Source organism: Epinephelus fuscoguttatus, linkage group LG3 (assembly GCF_011397635.1).
Source record: "Epinephelus fuscoguttatus linkage group LG3, E.fuscoguttatus.final_Chr_v1".
Taxonomy (NCBI): domain Eukaryota; kingdom Metazoa; phylum Chordata; class Actinopteri; order Perciformes; family Serranidae; genus Epinephelus; species Epinephelus fuscoguttatus.
The window spans coordinates 40,977,140-40,999,744 of NC_064754.1; the positions used below are offsets into that span (position 1 = coordinate 40,977,140).

At 40.2% G+C, this 22,605-nt stretch overlaps 1 protein-coding gene across 4 annotated transcripts in view; it reads left to right on the plus strand.

Moving 5' to 3' along the window:
* The first annotated feature begins 61 nt into the window (after positions 1-61).
* Positions 62-22,605, plus strand: part of tbc1d1 (TBC1 (tre-2/USP6, BUB2, cdc16) domain family, member 1) — a 69,892-nt gene continuing 47,348 nt past the window's right edge. For 2 of the 4 annotated variants that reach the window (XM_049572649.1, XM_049572651.1), the window contains exons 1-2: positions 62-216; positions 1,057-1,706. In XM_049572649.1, coding sequence (XP_049428606.1) covers positions 1,098-1,706 — 609 coding nt within the window. In that variant the 5' untranslated portion in view covers positions 62-216; positions 1,057-1,097. Of the gene's footprint in view, positions 217-398; positions 535-1,056; positions 1,707-6,178; positions 6,391-22,605 lie in introns of those variants that run through there. The other 2 variants (XM_049572650.1, XM_049572652.1) reach the window with 2 other exon arrangements.

The following is a 22,605-nucleotide window of genomic DNA, read 5'->3' on the forward strand; positions in this document are numbered from 1 at the left end:
GCAGCATGCACTTGTCATGCCCCATCAGGGTACAGAGAGGAGAGGGAGGTCTGCCCTGCCCTGCCGTCTATATTTAACTCAAACTAGGGACCACTAGGACTCAGTTAAGCTCTCCCTCCCTCTCTTTCTGTGTGTCTGTATGCGTATGTTGCTCTGAAATACACTACAGCCTCTCTTGGTTGCGCTCCACGCATCGGACAAGACTTCAGTGAGCAGGTAAGAGGACGACCAGCATGAGTAGCAGAGGGAATAATGTTGAATTATGAAAACATGTACCGCGCACTTTGGGGACAGCATGCATTATTGGTGCGCGCTTTGGTGTCTGCGCAACCTCGTGCGTAAAAATAACTTCTGTCGTGCGTAAAATGATAATAACCGGTAAGAGAGGGCATGTGGGGCTGCGCTCCACGGAAATCAAATCTCATTCTAACTTCCGTTGCTGTTCGGGTGCAGCAGAGCGACCCATATTGCATGCCGCACAGTCCCAGCTGATTTAAGTTGAAGATTTATTTATATTGGAAGGTCACCTCGGAGGTAAGCAGCCGCCTTCGTTTTATTTCTCTGTAACTTGACGTAAGCGATTCGATCCCATAGCTGCTATGATCTGTTCGTCCTCAGGATTTTCATCATGACGTAGTTGCTTGTACCCTCTCCCATTCATTTCACATACAAATTCTGACACACCTCTGTCAGTGATCATTGTGATTATATTGTAGTTTACGTTTGTTGATAATATAGGGCAGGGGGATCAGCTGATCCTCTGCTCCCCTCTTCTCTGTGACACACTGCTGGCCAAATATGATCCTCATAGTTCAGCTGTCATGTGTTTGTGTGTCCTTGAGACTGTAAAAGTGTAGGTCAGTAGTCAGGTCATGTGTTTCTGCTTGGGTAAACAACACCAGGTGGTCATTTCATAGTACCCTCCAAATGACCCTGTGGTTACTACACTGCAAGACTCAGCTGATCCACAATGCCCTGATTCTATACTGATGGCAAAGTGGAGCACTGCAAATATTCTCCTTTAAATACCTCTGTCCTCTAACTGATGTCTTGCAGGTAAAAGCAGAGGCAGGCAGCTGCCTCCGGCCCCAACAGCCATGGAGGGACTCTACTTTGAAGTGAAGCCCAGAAGAGGGGAACCCTCCAGGCCAGGGAGCTCTGAGAAACCTCCTCCTAATCTAACTTCAAATAACCGCTCCTGTCCATCACTTTCACATCTCTCCTCTTCCACACCATGTCCTCAGAAACTCTCTTGTGTTATGAAGAGGACTGCAACATGGGGGGGAAAGGCAGAGGAAGAAGAAGAGGAGGAGGAGGTACGATACAAACTGACACTGATTGGTTCTCTGCCGGTCCACCATCTGACCACCATGGCCATGCTACCCTGGGTGGTGGCTGAAATCAGCAGGCCTCGGCCTGCAGAGAAGAATCTTGGTGCTGGGTTGCGGTCTGTCGGACAGGTGGACCCTTCTAACCGTAATCAGACCATTTTTCTGTGTGTGTCAGCATCGTGGGTGCGATGTGTGTCTGTCCTGAGAGAGGGAGTTGTCTGGGACCCTCTGTCACACACAGTGCTGTTTGAATGTCGTCCTCACCAGGTGACAAAGCTAATTCACAACAGCCAGGAGCCCAGCAGCTTTGGCTGTCTGGTCAGAGATGCACCGAATTGTGCCTGCTATGTCTTCCAGTGCCAGGACAGCACCAAGGTAAGTGTATGTTTGAATGAGATGATATTAGATTAAACACTAGTGTCCATCCAACATCATAGCACTACTTTTTTTGCAATCTGTACAAAGGGATGAACATTTAAAGGAACAGTTCACCCCTGAATCAAAAATACATGTTTTTCCTCTTACATGTAGTTCTATTTATCAGTCTAGATTGTTTTGGTGTGAGTTGCCAAGCGTTGGAGAAATCAGCTAAAGAGATGTCTGCCTTCTCTCCAATATAATGGAAGGAGATGGCAAAAAAAAAAAAACATTTGAAAAACTAAACAGCAATGTCTTTATCCACAAATCATGACCTTGTTACTCAAGATAATCCACAGACCTTGCTGTGAGTGGTGAGTGGACATTGCTGTTGAGTTTTTCAGATGAATTTTTTGGCACTTTGAGCACCAAAAGCCGAGAGTCGTCTCGTTCCATTATATCTGAGAGAAAGCAGACATCTCTTTATCTCCAAAACTCGACAACTCACACTCAAACAATCTAGATTGATAAATAGAGCTACAGCTAAGAGGAACAATATGTATTTTTGATTTTGGGGTGAACTGTCCCTTCAAGACGGTGTACATGGAAAAGCTGTAACTACAGCATGACTTCATCACTCCAACAAAACATGTCAAGCAAAAACACATCAGTACACACTCAGTATATAAAAGTTCACAGGGATTTGGCACATGTCACATTGGACTCTAGTGGAAACGATAAGAATGTCACTACAAAACAGGGATCACCCTCTTTATATTTGATCACAAAAAGCTGCCTGAGCATCCAGTGTGACCGCATCAGTATTCATTATGACATCCCACTGAGAGGAACCATGAAGTCCATGTAAACTGTGCTTTTACTTTAACAACATAAACACAAACACATCCTCACACAAAACACACATTGGCATACACTGGTGACCAACACACCCGTGACCTGATCTAAATCCTTTCACCTCTCCTCCACATTTTGTGCTTTGCCAACAGCCTCTTCACTGTAAGACCTCAGCTGGTGTCCGAGTCAAGCCGGGGACATTTGATAGCATCTCTTTTGCATGCCATGGCCAGCATACCAAAGACTTAAAAGAGCTGGCCAGATTAGAGAGATGGAGACAATGGAGGATACTAAATGAATTAAAATATAACCTTCATCAATTACTGTTTTTCCTCCTCTTCACACGGCACATGCACGACACACACGTCTGGGCTCACATAACAAATACCAGCATATGCATCTAATACGTGGACAGCCAGCATGCACTGATGTACTGTAAATATAAGTGTGTGTGTGTGTGTGTGTGTGTGTGTGTGTATATACAGTACAAATCACCGTATCTACTGTATATGGTGTAGATGTTCACACGCAGATAAAATGTACTGGATCATAATCATCTACACACAGGCTGTTCACATGTTGCGATGACTGTGCAGGCATTTGTTCTGCATGTTCCTGAGTGAAACTCAAATGAACTTGCTTTACATTAACCAAGCAGGATGTAGAACCATGTTGCCATGGCAACCACTTCCTGTGGACCCGCGCCTGTTGTGAGGTGTTTTTGTTGTGGAGTTTGTGTGTATGATGTCGTGTGTGTCTGTGTGTGTGTGTGAATGCTTGTTGTTCTCTCTCTCTCTCTCGCTCTTTTCAGCCCTTTCAAAAATGCGACGATGATCTCAGGCTGACCACCTGTTGCTCTAGCTCTGTCACATTGGGACACACACACACTTACATGCACGCTAAATATGTGTCCAATCCTTGAGCACCACTAAAGGCCTTTATTTATTCGGTTAACACAGCTTTTGCTTTATTTCCTATGATGTTGTTAGCTAGGTTTTGATTTAATACAATAAAGGTGCATGAACTGTAATAACCTAGAACTGGAATCAGGAACATCCCCAGCCCTTCAAAATCAAAACCACACAGACCACCAGATCTGTTAAAATTCAACATAGGAAATACCTAACCAAACACACATACACAAAATCACACTGTCACTTTCTACTGAGGGAGATGATGATACATGTGTTTGCATCACAATTTCATTGTGCAGCAAATATTCAAGTACTGTAGAGGCTCATATTCCAAAATAGTAATTGTGAATACGTTTGTAATAGTTAATAGTGTTTTTCTGCACTGTACCATAAAATGCAAGGTATTAATGTTAGCCTTAGCATGGAAAAACTAAAAGTTAAATAAACAAATTTGACCCAGTACAGCCTGAAATTAAAGGTACAGTAACACTCATCCTGCTGGTAACGGACTAAGATGATTCTTTTAGCTGTATCATATTTTGATAGGGAATGCGTGTGTGTGTGTGTGTGTGTGTGTGTGTGTGTAGTAGTAGTAGTAGTAGTAGTAGTATAATACAAGATATGACGTTTAGAATATTCAAGATCAAATTCAGTGGCTGGCGTTTGTATTCACCGTGTAGTGATTTATTTTCATAAACGGACATGGGACATAAAGTCTTTTACAAGCATAATTTGTTTTGCGGTAAAAATTACTGTCACAGGAAAATGTCTCATTCGTGCATAATTTAAACTGTGCAGAAGAAAAGAAACACTTCCTGTTCTGTGTCAGGGGACAGAAACTGTCTCAGAGGGTCTGTGGGGTTTCCCCAGCTGCTCCTACAGAGACAAAAAAGTAACCACTGGGTGTCACCGCTGACCAAGGTGTACAAAGTTCACACTGTTTCACACAGTGTGAATGTTTCAAAAATGAATTTGTGTTTGTTTCAGTGGTTTTTATTGTTGTTGTTTCATTTCAGTTGCTGCTAATTTGTGTTTTACTAGCCAATTAATCTGCTATTCTGCGAGTAAACAGATGTAACGACTAAAGATTAGACATTTCAGTATTACTACTTGTAGCTATAATAGCAGTTTAAATCACCAGGTCCGTTTGTTTCAGGAGTTTGCAATCTGCAATCCTCCTCTGCCAGACGCATCAAAATCCCCTTAAATCTTACACACTGTTCCTTTACTTCATGGAGATTAAATGACTGAAAATTACTATTCTTTTGTACATATCAAGTTGTGATTAAATAGATGTGTAGTTAATTAACAATTACACACTAAACACCACAATATTATAATTTTTTCTTTATGTATGCGAGACAGAGTTTGCTTGTGACAGAAAAGTTCACAGGAAGATGACGATAAAGTCAAATCTAATGTGATTCTTCTAATCAAATTAAAATACAAACCCACTGCTTCATCTTTATTAGATAATAGTAAATATTTGACAAAGACTGTGTGATACTCTATTCTCCACTGCTATTTTAAAAACCTTCTGCTATTTCTAATGCTAGGATTTTGTATGCAGTATGATCACATCACATCACTTTATCACTTTTAGGATTGATTTTAAGATCTTATTGATTACTTTAAAGGCTCTTCAGGGCCTGGCTCCAGATTACATTTCAGACCTTTTAATCATCTTATCAACCTTTGTGTAGTTTGAGATCCTCGGGCAGAAGTCTTTTGTCTGTTCCAGAGTCCAGGCCAGGCGAAAGACTAAAGGGGACAGAGCTAAGTCTGGGCCCCGAGGATATGAAGCTCTCTGAGTCACTGCCTTGAAAGCATATCCTGATTTTATCTGAGCTGTCTATTTTATTGCTATCTTATTGATTTTAATTCCTGTTGATTATCTTGATTTTTGTTTTGACCTTTTTTTTAATGTTATCTATTAGTTTGAGGACATTTTAGTTGGTTTCATTCTCCTTGTGTTTAAATGTGTTTAGTTTTATTGTAGTACTTTGTAACGGTTTCGAACGGTGCTATATAAAAAACATGTTTATTATTTATTATTAGTACTTGCTATTAAATATTTAGTTTTTTTTTTAATAGGGTAATGGCTTTACATTTACTTGAACAAAATGTAGGTTTAAACAGTAAATGAGTTTTTCTGTTATTTCATTTAAGAACAGGGTAATGAGACATTTAATGCCTGTTGCTACACTGTCAAAGTTATCTACAGTTTAAACTGTGACCAGTTTCTCACTGAGGCTGTGGAGACTGAGACAAAAACAACAGGTTTGAAACTTGTGGCTCAGGATGTTCACTGTTCCTTCCCCAGCTATCAGCTGCAGTCCATCCCAAGGGCGTTCATTCCTGTTAGATTAGGTCTGCTTTGCTCACAGACCGGAAATACTGTTTACATCCAGTCATACCAACGCAGATAATCGACACAATCTTAATCTTGCAACGGTAAAGCGAAAAGCATCCAAAAGACTACCGCCCAAAGTTTGAGTGCCTTGGGACAGGAACTGTGTCCACCCAGTTCTCCAAACGCATTGGCGGATTTAGCTGCGACAAGTTAACATCAGTTAGCCTGACTATAGTCGGAAGTTGGTAAATTGGACTTCAAAACAAAAGCAAGTGAACGTATCATAGGAACTATATCCACAGGAAGTGAATGGAATTATTTTACTTTGACATTTTTGAGCTGGATGTATTTTGCTTGTATGCTGCTGCTGTAATAACTTGACACTTTACAGCAGGATCCTCGACTTCAGGGAGCAAAATCAACTTTCCAGTGAAATGATATTGAAGTGTCCCACACTGTCAGAGACCAGTCTCGGAGACGTTAACGCTCAGATCACGCTTTTGTAAAGTTTATGGCGGATGGGATGAAAGCACGACTCCAGCGACTCAACCTGTTCAACATCAAACAAGAACAAAAAGATGTAAGTTACGTTTAAAAGCTGTGTCGCGGTGGGTCCGTTTAGTGTGCGTGCCATGCTAAAGTGGGCAGTTGGCTAACGTTAACCGAGCTTGTTAGCGAGCATTCACATTAGCCAAATTAGCGCAACCTGTTGTTAGCCAAGTTCAACAAGTTAGCTCTCGCTAACATTAGCTAACGCCCGTTAAGTTTCACGACTTGTTTAACGAGTCCACATGAATGAATAGTCGTTACATGTATAGTAACGACATTTTTGCTCATTAACGTCAGTTTTCACCATGAATTATGTTGCATTTTCCTAATTTAGCCAACTACATGGGCTTGTCTTTATGTCAAATGTGCTGCTTTGTTTGACAGTGTAACTAAATAACTAGTGACCTTTAACACAGACTGCTGCTCTTCTTCCCATTAACTGTGTGTAATATGTGGCTGGGCTACTGCAGGAGCTGGTCAAAGACCTTACCATAACTGGTCAAGAAATGATGGGTAGAAAATGTCATTAGTGAATGGTTGCTGTTGGTGTGCTGGTTGTAAATACTGAGGTTCACTCAGGTTTCCACAGTTGTCAGCAGTTGTACAGCAGGCAGCTAAACAACTTATGGGCTGTTACATTAGATAATGATGAAAATGGCTGTTTTTCAAACTTCCCTTTGAAGTACAAAAGTTAAGATTTCATTTGAACTTTGGGTCTCTGTGTATGTGTATTCTGACAGATAATTGAATGAGGATTTCATTACAGCGTGAAGGCCTACTCTAAATCAGGGTTATTATTGTGTATCTGTGGCAAACCGTTGCATGTGCCTGTGGCTGGGGTCAAAACAGTATTGTCACATCTGAACTTCTATTGGTTATATAAAATATAGTCTGTTAGAGGAAAAATGGTTAAATGAGTAGTCTACTGACAGAAGATATATCTATAATTATTTGATAATTTATTCGTCATTTACTGTTTGTTTGGGTTTTTTTTTTTCAGCAAATGTGTCAAATTAAAGAAAAAGTAGTTACTGTTCCCAGATATGATGTTTACTTTGTCTTCCATAACAGTAAACTGACCGACCTACCTTTAGGTTTTTGACTGTGAGTTGGGCCAGCCATAAACCATATAATATAATGGATGTCGCGACCTTGATGTCACTCATTGGTGTGTGGACTGCCATTTTGAAGCTCCGAGATGAGCATCTCTGCTGTCACTATGTTGTTCTTCTAGAGTCATAAGTGACCATAATTAGACAAGAGAGTGGAGCCCTGGATGAGCAAGGGGTGGATCTGACTCATACACAGTAGCATCATCTTGTAGCAAGCCTGTCACTTAAGTAGCCTTGCCCAGAAATATGCGCAATGTTAAACCTTAATAAATAAATCGCTGAATTGTATGAAAATTCACCCCCTGTACAGTCGTAACGACTGTTGAAATTAGCTTTAGAGACCAAAACTGTTTTTTTGTACCAGACTGTAGACATGTTTACAATTACATGGGGTCTGTGGGGATTGATTTGTTTTGGAGCCAGCCTCAAGTGTCCATACAAGGAACTGCAGTTTTGGCACTTAAACGTTTGCTTCATTTTGCAGCCCTGGAGGTTGTTGCCTGCTTGGGAAAAAAGGATCACCTTGGGCTCTTGACGCATGTGATTGGCATTTTCCCCATTTTTTGGACATTTTTCTGAAAAAAAAAAATGAATTAATTAATAGAGAAAATAATGTGCATTGGTTAATGAAAATAATTTATTTTCGGATCAGCTGGCGCAGTCTCAGAGAAACCTGTTCAGTGCATCATCCGCCTAGCTCAGGCTGTTGCTCAACACGGTTTTTGAAACAGTGCACAATCATTCCAGTTAGTAAACGCAGCGTTTTCCTTATCGCCATGTTATTAAAGCTCCTGGTTCTGCTAAACAGCAGCTTATTGACTGTCAGACCCTCTATGAAGTTGAGTACATGAAAATCCAGTCTGCTGAGCTGTTGTAAACACAAGCCAAATGTAGGTGTATGAGTGAGCGTGTGAGTGAGTCATGGGGATATCACCTCCGGTGCCATTGTGCTTATGCCAGGACTTCACTCCTGGAATAGGAGGCAAGTCGTTTTGTGCACAGTATTAGTCACATAGGCTGCCTCAAGCTCTCTCTTCAGCATTCTCTCTCTCGTGGCTGCTACACATGCCACTTTAAAGTCCTCTCCTAAAGTGAGACATAATATCGTCACTTTGACTGCAGAATATTGGGGAGAATGGTCTTTACTGAAGTTGCCTTTTGGTTTTCTGTTGAGGCGATGGTGATATAGTTAGAAATGTGGTGAAGGAGTGTGATGGGGATTCTACAGGGTGATATTTACTTTGAATGAAAGACATTGCTTGACAGAAATTCTCCTCCATCTCCAGAATGACTCGTTGAAAGATCTGACATTTAATTTCTTCACATAAAAGAGCTGCCTGACAAAAACATGTACGGGAAGGGATTGTAATGGATTGGGATTAATGATTGCCCAAATTGTCAGAGAGAGACTTAAGTGCTTGGAATCTCCATTTTTTCCCATCTATGCCATACCCTCATCTTGTAATCGCTTTGGTCTCACCTGCTTTCCCCTCCCTCCTCATGTGACACAGTCTTTGCACTGTTGTAAAAACAAGCCTTTAAAGTAAAGGCACCTTCCTGGCTTTATATAACTGGCAGTCTGTCCTTTTCAGTTGTCAGTCTGCCTCTTCTCTATTTGTCAAGCAGTTTGTCTTTCACTGTGTTCATTCAATGTTTTGCTTGCCTCACCTGTCATTCTGCCAGTCTTTGAGCTACACCTAACAATCTTCTTAGATGAGAACATTGGGGTTATCTGTGAGCCTTACTGACCTAATTTATTCTTAGCCAAGAGTGCATTCTGACTCAGCACAGCACTCTGACAACAAGCCCCTACATTGTGTCCCTGCTATCACATTTGAACGAGCTCGTCATGTCTGCCTGGCTTGTCTTTGTGCTGTGAAGTGGCTCCTTAATCCCAACAGAGTGATGTCAGTGTGTTGGACTCTTGTGGCTAACCATTTCAGTCAGTCACCCAGTGGCACTTCCTGCTTTGCGACTATTCCGCATGCCCCTAAAATGTCCTTCTTCTCTTTTCTCTCTTGTTAGTGAAGTTTCTCATCTGTTGTATGGCTACTGTACTTTGAACTGTGAGCTCTGGCTCTGCTTCACAAGGCACAAGATCCAGGCACATGACCATGGGAAGTGCAGAAGTGGGGCTTTTTGCTGGCTTGTCATCATGTTGTTGATTTGCTGGGCTGGCTGGCGTGTCACTGGGATTTCAGTGACATTCCTCTGGAACTTCTTATTTTTACCTCCTAGCATCTGAAGTCAGGCTTGTACAAGGGAAATAACATTTTTTTTATTGAGGTGGTGTATTACAGAAACAGACCATTTTGCACAGGTAAAACTAGATACTAAGTTACTTTTGAATGTCTTAGTTGATGACTATAAATTCTTTAAGTTTAGGTAGAAAATTGGAATTGCATTGTTGTGTTTTAGCTTTATCGTTGTTGGTGAAACCTGTTGTCATGTCAGCCTACACTGTTAAATAAATGTGGGACATGTGTCCATGCTGTATTCCCTCACCTCAAACTAGATTGTTTAGAAAGAGAGGAGCCGAATGTGGCCAAAGATTGGAGAAAGTTGGAGTGATGTAAAAAAAAAATCTATAAATACATTTGTGTGTGTGCTTTACAGTCTAGGTAACTGATATGCCCCTCATATAATATCCTCCCCTTTGACCTTTTTGTGCTCCTTGACAAACACTGAAAAGTTTATTTTGTTTATCGCTCTGAAATGCAGCTTCTCTTTTACCGGTGCTACTTGTGTAACTTCCTTCTTTTCGAGGTCAGTACAACAGTGGTTCTATTTAATTCTGGTTTGGTCAGAGACAACATGCTTTTTCAACGTTGTTCCTCTGTGAGAGGCCAAGTTTGTGGGTCACAGCCTGAGGCTGTGTCCAACTGCCTTCCTGTCTGAGATCATGTAAATGTTCCACTGAACAAGATACTGTGTGTCTATAGCGAAGGCTGCCCTCTGAGGAGTAAACCCCTCTCACCACTCCTCTTTGGTCCTTCCAATCCACAACTCCAAATCAGATGTTTTAGCCTTGTTCAAGAAGTCTAAAAAAGGCGAAGTATTGGAAATAGAAATCCAAGAATGGAGGACATGATGAAGATGACATACAAGGAAATGTGTCTCTCTGTATTTACAGGGTTTTCCCTGGGTTTTTTTGAGACAAAGGTTACTTAAGAGAGGTGGGACAGACCCCCAGTTGCCATAAGTAGCCTATTTCACACAGAGATCACACTATAGGGCCACTATGAAGTCCCTTCTTTTTGCAGCCTTTGCGGGGGTTTTTTTGTTGATATTTCTGGGGGCATTTTAGCCTTTAATTGATAGGACAGTCAAGTGTGAAAGGGGGAGGGAGAGAGGGAGTGACATGCAGCAAAGGGCCGTACATGTGCATTACGGTTCCAGTCACTAGGCATGCTGACCGTCACAACAACAATGCTGAGCTCTGTTTGTGCTGCTCACCCTGTTGATTTGAAGTGAAGTGTAGATCTGTTACTGTAGCAACTCCACCTCGCCGTCCATCCAGACAAAGTTATCTGTGCATGCTTTCGTCTCCAGTGGATTTTGCGGCTCCGTGTGAACAGTGATCATTCCAATAACGTTATATAAACGCAGAAGTTTTTTAAAACGCAAAGGACAGACTTTTCCGTTTTTAGAGAAACTGTTGTCATCTAAACAGGGCCAAAGAGGACCTCATTGTCTCCCCAATTTGCAGACATTCTCAGCTGCTGTTCTTCATCTTGAGTTAACTGCTAACTGGTCATGTGGTTTTCAAATCTCCCGTCAGTTGGTGGCGCACGTAACACATCGCCAAATCGCCAAATCGTCACACCTGTCCTATCCATGGTCCCATCCTTTCGGCTGTCCCTTTTACACAGGCATGGATTCAGCAACAACCCCCCATTCCGTGATCTTACATTTTATACAGAGCAGTGAGGCGGGATAACGGTGTGATGCTCCTGACTTGAACAGACAGTGTCAAAGGGGCTAGTGACTACAGCCTCTGTTTCTTAGAGACTGTTATTTGTTTTTCTCTCCTGTATCACAGAATATGGTATAAACAGTATGCATTAATTTAAGGCTGTGACAAATTATTATTTTCATTATTGATTTAATTTGCTGATAATTTTCTTAATACATATAATTTTGCCTGTGAAATGTAAAAAAAAAAAGACTAAAAATAGCTGTAGATTTATTTTCTGTTGATTGACTAATCAGTTAATTCATTATTGTTTCAACTTTACTTATCTGTCAGTATAACTTTTAAATTAAGAAACATGAAAAATAAGCTTTTTACAATTTGATCCTTTTTCATGGTGGATCGGCGTGTTCGTAATAGGTAGTTACATGACATTTACTTAAACAGACAGGGGATTCAACAGAAAATGCAATAGAAGGGGTGTGACTGAATGAGATAGTAGAGACTATAACATCATCATGCTAAGCAGTTAAGGAGCTGTTATCAGCCAAACAAAGCAGGGGGAGTGAAACTGGCTGGGCTGAAATGAGAAAAGGCGAGACCATTACAATTAAGGCAACAGATCCTCCTCCTCTTTATGGCTGCTGTTTATGTTCTTTGTCTTTAATGACAGAAGGAGTGAGAGAAGAGGCTTAATTAAGGACTCAGTGTATCTGTTGGTTGAAGTGTTTTAGAGAATCAAGCAGTGGAAGCAGAAGGAAGAGGAAGGGGTAGATGGAGGAGGGGTAAGTAAAACAGAGAGAGGTCTGTTGTAAGTGGACAGATAGCAGACAGCACTCTCATGCCAGGATGATTAAAAACAAGTAGACACTAGAAGCTAGAGGGTGAGAAACATGGTGTGTGGATGCTGATGTTGGGAGAGGGATCAGAAACAACCCCATACTTAAGAGAAATGCTTGTGTTGTGAACTTCACATATTCCAATGGAAAGAAATAACAGAGCTCCACTGGGTGTGATGATACACTTGCACTTTATTCATTGCAGGGCATGAAGAAAGAAAGTTAAGAATAGAGCAGATTCAGTGTTTCCCCTAGGATTTTTATTTTCCAGGAGTGATGCTGAAGTGCACAAGTTTTAAAGGCTTTTTATAAATGTCCCTCTGAGTGCCTCAGATTGTTTTGAAAATGTCAAGACTGAGATTCCTGTGCTGAAGAGCACCAGAGGTTGACCATTTTCACCCTTTTTGAAGATCCCTGCAGCACTCCATGCATTTCTTTTTTCTGTGCGCAAGTTTAATTGTGTGCCGCTGAATGATATTTAGTGTGTCCGTTGACACGAGAAGGGCTTTAGACACAATTGTACACAGCTGTAGATGACAAATTTGGTTTAATATAATGCTTCCCACACCCCATATGCTGTTATAATCACTCCTTTGAAGGGGGAGATGTAACATATGACATCTAGTTTTTCAATCAATATTGTGACTCTTACATTGCTTGTATAAACAGTTCATGAGTGTTAACAAGTAGAACACATATTACCTACATAAAAAACGTATCCAAATAGTTCAAAAGGTTTTTGAGTGATGGCATCAAAACTAGGCTTGTCATTTGTTTGACAATATGTTCAGAAATAATTGCAATAAACAATATCATTGTCATTTTGAGACCATTTTATGCCACTGATATAATGATAATAGCTTAATAATGCAAGTACACCCTTTCAAAGAGCAATAAACTTTAAATTCTTAAGAATATTCAGACACTGGAATATAAAAGGGAATTTTTAACATTTTTAAAGAAGTAATTAACACCTCTTAATATATGCAAGAAACCACTGGGCGATTTGCTGGTGGATTAACAGAGTGGAGGATGCGGTTGTTGGAAGGTAAAAATTATTGACAGTATACAGTTCTTCCTCAGTTCCTTTCACTATATGGTTTTGTCTTCCCAGAACAGAATTAACGGTAAATTTAGTTAACATCTTATTCATTCAGCTCTAATGAAAAACCCAGTATGGGTACATGATCCGGGTGTTTATGTCCCATGTATGTAACTATTATTGAAAAGGATATTCAACAAGCGAAGTAGCCGGTAGAACAGTGAATGTGTTTATGTCTGATGTCTTTATTTGGGAGTGAAGACCTTATCTTCAAAACATTGATAGTTTATGAAAACAGCACAATACCCCCAGATACTTTGTAATACAAAAGAAAATTTAGAGGCTGCAAAATGTCCTTCTTATCCTGATTTGTTTAACTGTCCTTCTTGAATGTAAATATACAAAGTCCAAAGAAGAGGCTCTGGAACAGTTCTTGGTAAATATTGAAAACATTTAAGGACATAGAAATGTACACAGGCACAATTCACCCACATGGAGTGGTTACATTATGTTGTCACAGCACATGTCTGCACTCTTAGTCAGGGAACATATTCACTGGCTGTTTGTCAGTGCTAAAATGCCCCAAGGTCAATTTTCATGCTTCAAAATCACGTTGGAGCTGAGAATAAGCATTTTCTTTTCCTTTATTTTTCTGTGTATCTCTGACTCTTAAACCCGCTTTCCACTCTGTTGACATAAAAGGTCATAAAAACACAATATTTACACCTTTGTGAGAGGTCGAAACTATCTTTTATGTAGTGAAAGAAGCTCAGAATTCATGCAGACAACAGAATAGAGTAGAGAGCTAGTCACAATTTATCCAGTTGGCGAACCAACCAGCCAGGCTGCATAACCACTTGCACCAAAAGGAATTCTTGGTTAAATAGTTTTGTGTTTGGTTTCGTCAGCTTGGTCTCTCATTATTCAACAGGCCACGTCAGTTCTTGTTCTGTATTCAAAGAATAGCATCATGTCACTAATGTCTTCGTTAATATGTGACAAAATAGCTTTTAAATTCAATCCTAGAAAACATTCAGAGAGTGCATACTCTTGCGAGGCTGTGCTATCCTTTAAATTTGATATTTTAATAATGTCAAATGTTCATTTAAAAAAATTATGCATTTCATTGCATGTGCTGTGGTAGACAATTGTGAGATACGTGTGCGAATTCTTTAAATTGTTTCAGGTGGTTGGAAAAAAAAAAAGAACAAGTCCTATAGAGAAGAAAAAAAAATCCTAACATCTTGCCAATTGTATGAGATATCTTGCTTACTAAAACACAGACAAATAACCAGGACCAAAAGCATGACCTTCTTGGTGGAGATTTTATGTAGCAGACAGAATTCATAAAGGTTATGTTGTCTGGCATGTCACCCAGGAATGTACCAGTGTGTAATCCTCTTAACTGCTGCAACGGTTGAGATATTCACATTCTTGATTTAAGTCAGGGGTCTTCAGTGTTTTCTTTTCAGTCCAAGGACCCCTTATCTGAAAGAGAGACAAAGCAGGGACTCCCCACTACGTATAGCTATTGTATAAAACAGAGTTGCATATTAAACTGGGTCTACAGTAACATGTAGTTATATTCATTCATATTCATAAATGGCATAAATTGCCATTTATGAATATACCCTTTAATGATGCATTCAGTATTAAGCTAGTAATGATAATAATTGGCAGATTCATATATTTATACATCATATTTTTCTCTGAGGTTGAAGATATTTAAGTGTATTTGCCTAAAAAGTTATTAAACCATCCATTGTGGCTCACAAGTAGTGTTGCACGATTTGATAAAAATGTGTGATTGCGATTATGGTGGACAATATCGCGATTGTGATTGCGATTACAATATAATTACAACAAAATATAATAAATAAATGGTATCATGAGTCTTTTTGCTTGATTCAGTGTTTCCCCTACATTATATTAGGGGGGCGCTGACCTGACATAGTTATTGTTATGGACAGACAGTGTGTCAATGACCATCAACAGACTGAGCACAGTCAAACACGCTGCTCACACAGCAGCCAGCACGGAACTGTACACACAGCGGAGCGAGCCTGTGTTCCGTTCAGGCGTTGTCACGTAAATGACAAATTCCAGCACACCATAGCACAACACAGCAGCATGTCAAGTGGGCCGAAACAGAGCAAAATTGCTCAGTTTTTCATTTGTTAAGGAGTCCATGATTTCCCTGTGACACTTACAAATGTTTGCTTAACTGTGCTGGGATGTTGTTTTATGAGGCTCTGGTGTCTTTCAGTTGTCTCTTTGTCTTTAACGTTACACGGCTCGGCTTTCTCTCGCATGCACTCTTTCTACTTTTCCCTGTGCTGTGTTGTCTCAAGTGTTGATATAGATTGGTTGTGTTGCCGCGGGATGTTGCGACTTTAACTTCTTACACAGCACGTCTTTCTGTTCAACATCGCTGTACCTGAATCCAAAGTATTGCCATGTAACAGACGTTTTTTTCGCCACCAACTCAGCCTGTTCTTGGTTGAGCTCATGCTCTTCTTCAGTGTCTGTGTTGGTCACTGCTGCATGCCAGCTGCACGCACCAGGATAGGTGGGCGTGATGTCAACAAACTCCACACACTACAGGAGAGGCATTCACGTTCACAGGCACACACGTTAACATTTATTTAGCCTACATTAAATCGCAAATCGCAGCCTTTTATGCAGTTATGTAATCGCACAGCCTGACATCGCGATTGTGATTGCGATTAGATTAATTGTGCAGCACTACTCACAAGAACATCTGTCTGGAATTATTGACAATTTGCAATTGTGCTTCAGTAGTACAAAAGTTAGATAACTACTTCACCTCGCTGTTATGGACAGGTGCCTCACAGTAGTTCAGCGTTAGCTAACTAACACGATTGTGCAAGGATTCATGGGTAATACTTAGCCCATTATCAGTGCTGTGAACTGTAAATTAAATGATTTAATGTCTTTTTTTAATGAGAAGGGCACTTTATCTTTGCCAATAATATGTTTGACTCATTTTAATGTGTATTCGGACATGTTTTAATTTTGGGGCAAAAAGAACTTAAAACTTAAATTAAAATACCAAAGAATAATTCAGCAGCCCCCCTGCAGTAAATCTGATGACCCTCTAGCAGTCATATCCCCCTGTTAAAGATCCAGCATTCAAGTAACTTAAGTCCCAGTATCTCACTATAAAAAGACTAATTTACGAGTAAAACTATTAACAGCAAAAATATTGTAAATTGTAACCCCACAGAATTGGGTACACTCACTCCATGCCACAAAAGTTTAATCAAGTCAGTGTTTTGATCCTGTTTGGATCAGGTCAAAATGTTTGAAAAGTTGAAACTAGACCAATTTCTGTGCATAATGCACACCAGCAGACTTATGATATATATGATGGCAGATGTGGTGAACCATCCAAACCACTCAAGGTGATAAAACAATTGACAATAAACTCAAGTAGATAGAAGTAAAAAGGGAAGCAACAGTAACCAATACTACAAAATATCAAACATCTTACTTTCTAAAACATGTCAAATTCATCATCCCATATATCAGTCTACCTTTGCACTGCTGTACAAAACAGAAATATCAAGGGTCAGACCTATTCATGACACTCCAGGCCTTTAGCTGACGCAGTTACCCAGAGCAGCTCACAGTTGAGGTAGAACAGGTATTGTTTTGATAAAAGAGCAGGAGGGAACATATCTCATGCCGAGGCAAGACACAGCAGGACCTGCAGGCTGTGAGTGTCAGTCTGTGAGACTGCAGATTTATAAGCTGCTCAGGCATCTCACACTCATGACATCACTGATGTGACTCAACCACTGCTTCTGCTTTGCTTGTCTACTTCCTCCTTTTTGTTCCTCGGTCTGGTTCACTGCCAGTGTGGTATTGTAGCAAACCAGGGCCCACAATAGGAGAATTGCGTGCAGTTAGCAGCCAAAGGTTGTAGTCTGACTAGTATGCTGTTTTTGCGGAGGATGATGAAATATATATTGTAGCATATCTTTCGCCCATTGTCAGTCTTTGAAATAAATTTAAGAGAGGAAGTAGCGCTCAAACCTGAGTTCTTTTTTTTTTTTTTCTCAGTCTGTGTATTACTGGTTATACACACTACCTCTGGTTATGTGCAGTGTATTACATAGAGGAAGTTGTTGTAGGTAGTAGGATAGGAAATGCTGATGAATTTGTGAAGACATGAGTCATGTTTGTCAGAGAAGAAAATACATATACAACTAAACTTCAACTTGCTTCAGTCTTTTTTTTTGCAGAAATAACTAGTGGTTTACAAGGCTGCAATCCGCCTCACTGCATTTAATCTATTATTTTGCTACAGTAGGATGTGAGGGGAGTTTTCTCTCTAGATTAGCCTTTAGATACAGTCAATGTTGACGTCGAAACTGCTTCCCATTATCAGCAACGGGCACAAGTCAGCAGCACAGAGTGTCCCTGCTGTAATAGGAGAACATCACTAAGTGAATGTGTTTGTAACACAACACAGTAAAGGCCATCTGTGCCAACAGACCAGATTGACCTGTGTAACTGAGTATTCACAAACCAACAGGAACTCATGGTGCAGTGAGATGCCACGTTCGCAGGTTTTTACTGTGCTGCTGATAATTTTTATTTTGGTTGACAGTGATCAGCAATAGCTCAAAAGACATTCGCTGGATGCAACTTTACTCAATCACTCCTGCTTTTCTTTATCCATATCCTTACTATCCAATACCACAAAAAACTGTTGATGTATTGAGCTGGGGGTGAGCCTTGATCATGGTCAAACACGGATGTTTGGATCTTGGCCTAAACAGGTTTTTGCTTTTTATGATAATCCTTTCAGACTGATTTCAGTCATGTAGAAATAACCACAATTGACCCTTACTAAGTCCCGCCCCTTTTTGCTGTGTGCGCAGACTGAGCAAGCTTGGAGCACGGCAGAACCTCTGTCAACTTTTCCCTTTCCTGTTATACCAAGATACGCTATGTACTAAGCTCGTCTGTATTGAAAAGAAACCTAAAATTTTAAAGATGACCGTCACAGTTTTCACTGATACATTACATTGTATATAGTCACATCTTAAGTTAGCTAATGTTAGCAAAACGCTAGCTAATTTGTTAGCTAACGTAGAGTTACATCAGGAGGAGTTATGCTGTGTTTACTGACCTCCGAAATCGGGGTTGGGAATACTTTAAAGGGAAATTTCAGTTTATTTCAACCCGTCTCCTATAGTCCTAAATTTGTTTCAAGTCAGTAGTGACATAGAAATAATAGTTAGCATGTTAGCCGTTAGCCTAGATACAGCCGTAGCATCAGACCTGTTAAAACTTAATTGAACGGGCATCCTTTCAAGTGCAAAGTTAGTCCACTAAACAAGCTTTTTTTCCACAAAGACCACCTCATATCGTTAGGATAAATGTCAGAGAACATATAGAAAACGACATGTAAACGTGTTGTCTTACCTTACCGGTGTGCTGCCATGTTTGTTGTTTACCATTTAGCTAAGGCTGCAACTGGTCCCATTCCTTGCAACAGAGGCATTCCTCTTCTGTGGGCATTGGGGTACAGCATTCACAGGTAACGTTACACTACCAATCTCCAGAGCTAAAGCCTTCCAGCAGCCATTCTTCCTCTGTCGTCCTCTACCTGTTGTGCCTCTCTCTCTCCTCCTCCGTTCTTCAATTTCAAGAAGCTCTTCGTCAGTGTATTCTGGCTCAAATAAATAAGGGTGGCCATAAAACTCTGCAAAATCAAATTCCTCCTCCACATAGTCGAAGTCTGGCAAAAAGTCAGCCATTATTCTATAAATCTTCGTAAAATAAATGAATGAACCTTTCAGGCTAATGTCCAGTTCTGCCTTCCAGCTGCTGTGGCTTGTTCTCGCGAGATTTCAGGCACGGTATGAGATCGCTGCTTATTCTCGCGATATTTCGGCTGCAGAAGCAGAGGTAAACAGTAAACATACTGTAAGGTAAGACAACATCTCTGAAGACCACCCAAATGTGGAATGTTAGTATATAGGCTTTCCACATTGAGAGGCGATGGCCGCCCTTATTTATTTGAGCCAGAATACACTGACGAAGAGCTTCGTGAAATTGAAGAACGGAGGAGGAGAGAGAGAGAGGCACAAGAGGTAACGTTAGAGGGCAACAGAGGAGGAATGGCTGCTGGAAGGATTTAACTCTGGAGATCGGTGGTATAGCATTACCTGTGAATGCTGTACCCCAATGCCCACAGAAGAGGAATACCTCTGTTGCAAGGAATGGGACCGGTTGCAGCCTTAGCTAAATGGTAAACAACAAACATGGCAGCACACCGGTAAGGTAAGACAACACGTTTACATGTCGTTTTCTATATGACATTTATCCTAACGATATGAGGTGGTCTTTGTGGAAAAAAAGCTTGTTTAGTGGACTAACTTTGCACTTGAAAGGATGCCCGTTCAATTGAATTTTCTATCCATACATATACATTTTAAATATATTAAAATTATAAGGCATCTTTGAGTAAACTGCGAGTATCATTTAAGTAGGCTATGTCGTGGCCGGCCGAGTGTCCTCTTATTTGGAAATCAAAATATGGTCACCCTACGCTACGTAGTAATTTAAACTCATTCGTTTTTGGGATTTGAGTAAGCATGTATAGTTACAGCCCACACTGTAATAAGGTACTGTAATGCTGTCTTCTTAAAAAAGAAAAAAGAAGTTTAACGTTAATTTAAACTCATTTTTATGGCTCAGATGTTGTTATACTGTAATTTTATTTCCTGAAGAGGTTGTTTGGAAAATTGCAGTCTGAAAAGTAACCAAAGCTGCTTAAGAGGTTATTGTGTTTTGAATGTGTTTCAAATTAAAAAATAAAGGGAAACAGTGTAGGAATAACTTGTATAACGTTTTTATTAACAAATAGTAATATAAAACCTTGTTTTCCCTGTTTGAGACCTTAAAAAATAGACTCCGACTTATATGCCAGTGCGACTTATATTCCGAGTTTTACGGTACATATAGTACTTAACTGATACAGAGAGAGGGAAAAGGGAGACACACACCCAGCAGTGCAGGAGCAATTTTGACTAAAGATCTTGTCATTCTTCGTCTTTACTTCTCCTACTACCTACTTCTTCCTTTTTTGTTCTGAACAGAATTGCGTCATTTTGCCTTGTTCATAACAGTTAACATTTTGTATGTATCTTTCAATCATGTATTGTAGTCCCTGCTGTTGGCTTCTTGAAACCATATTGCCTGACACCCAGAAACTATCTGATAAACACTGCGATCTTATGTGATCTGGTCCCTATTTCAGAAAGCAGGATTAGTGAAAACTCTTGAGCATGTTAAGCCTGAGATGAGGGAAACTCTGGCTTTTTCCTTTTACAAAGCCAGTTCAGTGTAACCATGAGTCAGTTACTATGGCAGCATACTCTGGGAGTGGCAGGTGCCTGTGCCAGGTTTGCCTCATCTACACCTGAGGCTGATCGCTTGGTGAGTGTGTAGCAGGAAGGAGAGACATTGTGTGTCCTTTTGTGAATTAAGTCGTGGATGTTAAGGCACAATTTATTCAGGGGCTGTTGCGTCAGGAGATGGTGATTAGACCCCGTTTGGATATCTTATCTTTCTCGGAGGAGTGTCAGTATGAAAGATATAATTTCACCCCGCACTCTATCATTTATCTTGATAATCATTTCCACCCAGATATATAAAATATTATTACACATTGTGCATTCGCATTATCATCGGAGCAAATTTTATGCGTTGCCCTTTGATTCTTCGGCAACGGCCGTTTTCTTTATAACGGAGATACTGAACACATCAGCAAGGCAACGGTTTGTCAGGCCATAAGAAAAGTGCCTCTGGCTCTGAAAAGATTTTTGCCCGTGTTTTGTGGTTTTCCCTGGGCATAAATCAGAACGGATCATCAAAGAGGAATTCCAGAGAATTGCAGGGTTGTTAGTGTTAATAAGAAATGAATCTATGTGGATACATTATACAGTGATTTATGAATACTTTTCATATTCAAAAATTTCCACGGTGTAATAGGCTGCATTTGTGGGACTCAACATTCCCATCATAGCTCCATCTGAGCATGAAGGAGTTTACGTGAATCAGAAGTCATTTCACAGCAATTCAGCAATTCAGTTAACCTCAGCCTAATATTTACAGAATGACGTAAGTATAAGCAAAACTTTTACCAGTCTGTCCAATATTCTTGTATGTGTTTGGGCCCCATCAGATTACAGCTGATTAAGAAGATATAGCAAATTATATTAAAATATATGAACACTGTGAAGATATAAAAATGTGTCTAGATTTTCTGATTATTAGGCACGCTTTAATGCATCACATTACATAACATCACTTCACATTACCTATTGGCTCTGCTTTTAACTATGCTTTCTGCCATTGAAAATCATGTCACCTGCGCTTCAATGATGATGGCTTTCGGTGCTCGCCATGAACGAGCTTCCCTCAGGCTGAACATACTCAAGAGTTGATGTACTAATTCTGATCAGCTGCTCTGGAACTGAAAACTCAGAGTTTCCTAGCTCAGGCTCAGTCAACTTGGAGATCAGGATTAGGCTCAGTTTGTTGAGCCTGCTTTGTGAAATAGGGCCCTGGTGTCTCGGTTTTGGGCAGTATCTGTTTTTTCATATCTAACCTTACCTAACCTCTCTTTATTTTTCTTCTGTTTGTCCATTGCTTGCCTGTCTTTAAAACTGATGCAAGCAATGTGTCTGACTGTTTTGATGGTCATGGAAATCCTCTGTTAGCCATAGAAAAACTCAGTACAGAAAAGGATTTTTGTGTGAGGGAGAGCCTTGACTGAGTGACAGTTCATTTGTTTTAGGTTGCCCTCATTTAACCCCCCCTGCCCACTTATCTGCAAACCTGCCTAGGTTACATAGAACAACCCACCTGCATCACAAAACAAAGAGCTTCTTGCAAAGTACTTTAAATCACATAAAGCACTTTTGCATTAGATCTTGCTTGATTATCCACAAATTGATAGAATATACTGTATGTTGTATACAGGGAATGTTCCTATTATCTTGTGCGTGACATTGGACTAATAAATGGTCCAATCTGGACATGAATATTCAGGAAGTCAGACAAGAGCAGCAAAGCATTTTCTGCTGTTCTGCTCTGTTTCCGATGCCTCTCTCTCTTTTTTTTTTACCAGACAGGCTTGCATCTGTGAAGTATGAAAATTTGTGTTTACATAGCTTATATAAACTACATTCACAGCCAAGTAATACAAAATCAGTATAACACATAATCTCTCTCTTTATTGCAGTTTCCTGGAGAAAGTTTATAGATGGCAGTGAGTGTGTATAATTGCTCAGAAGAA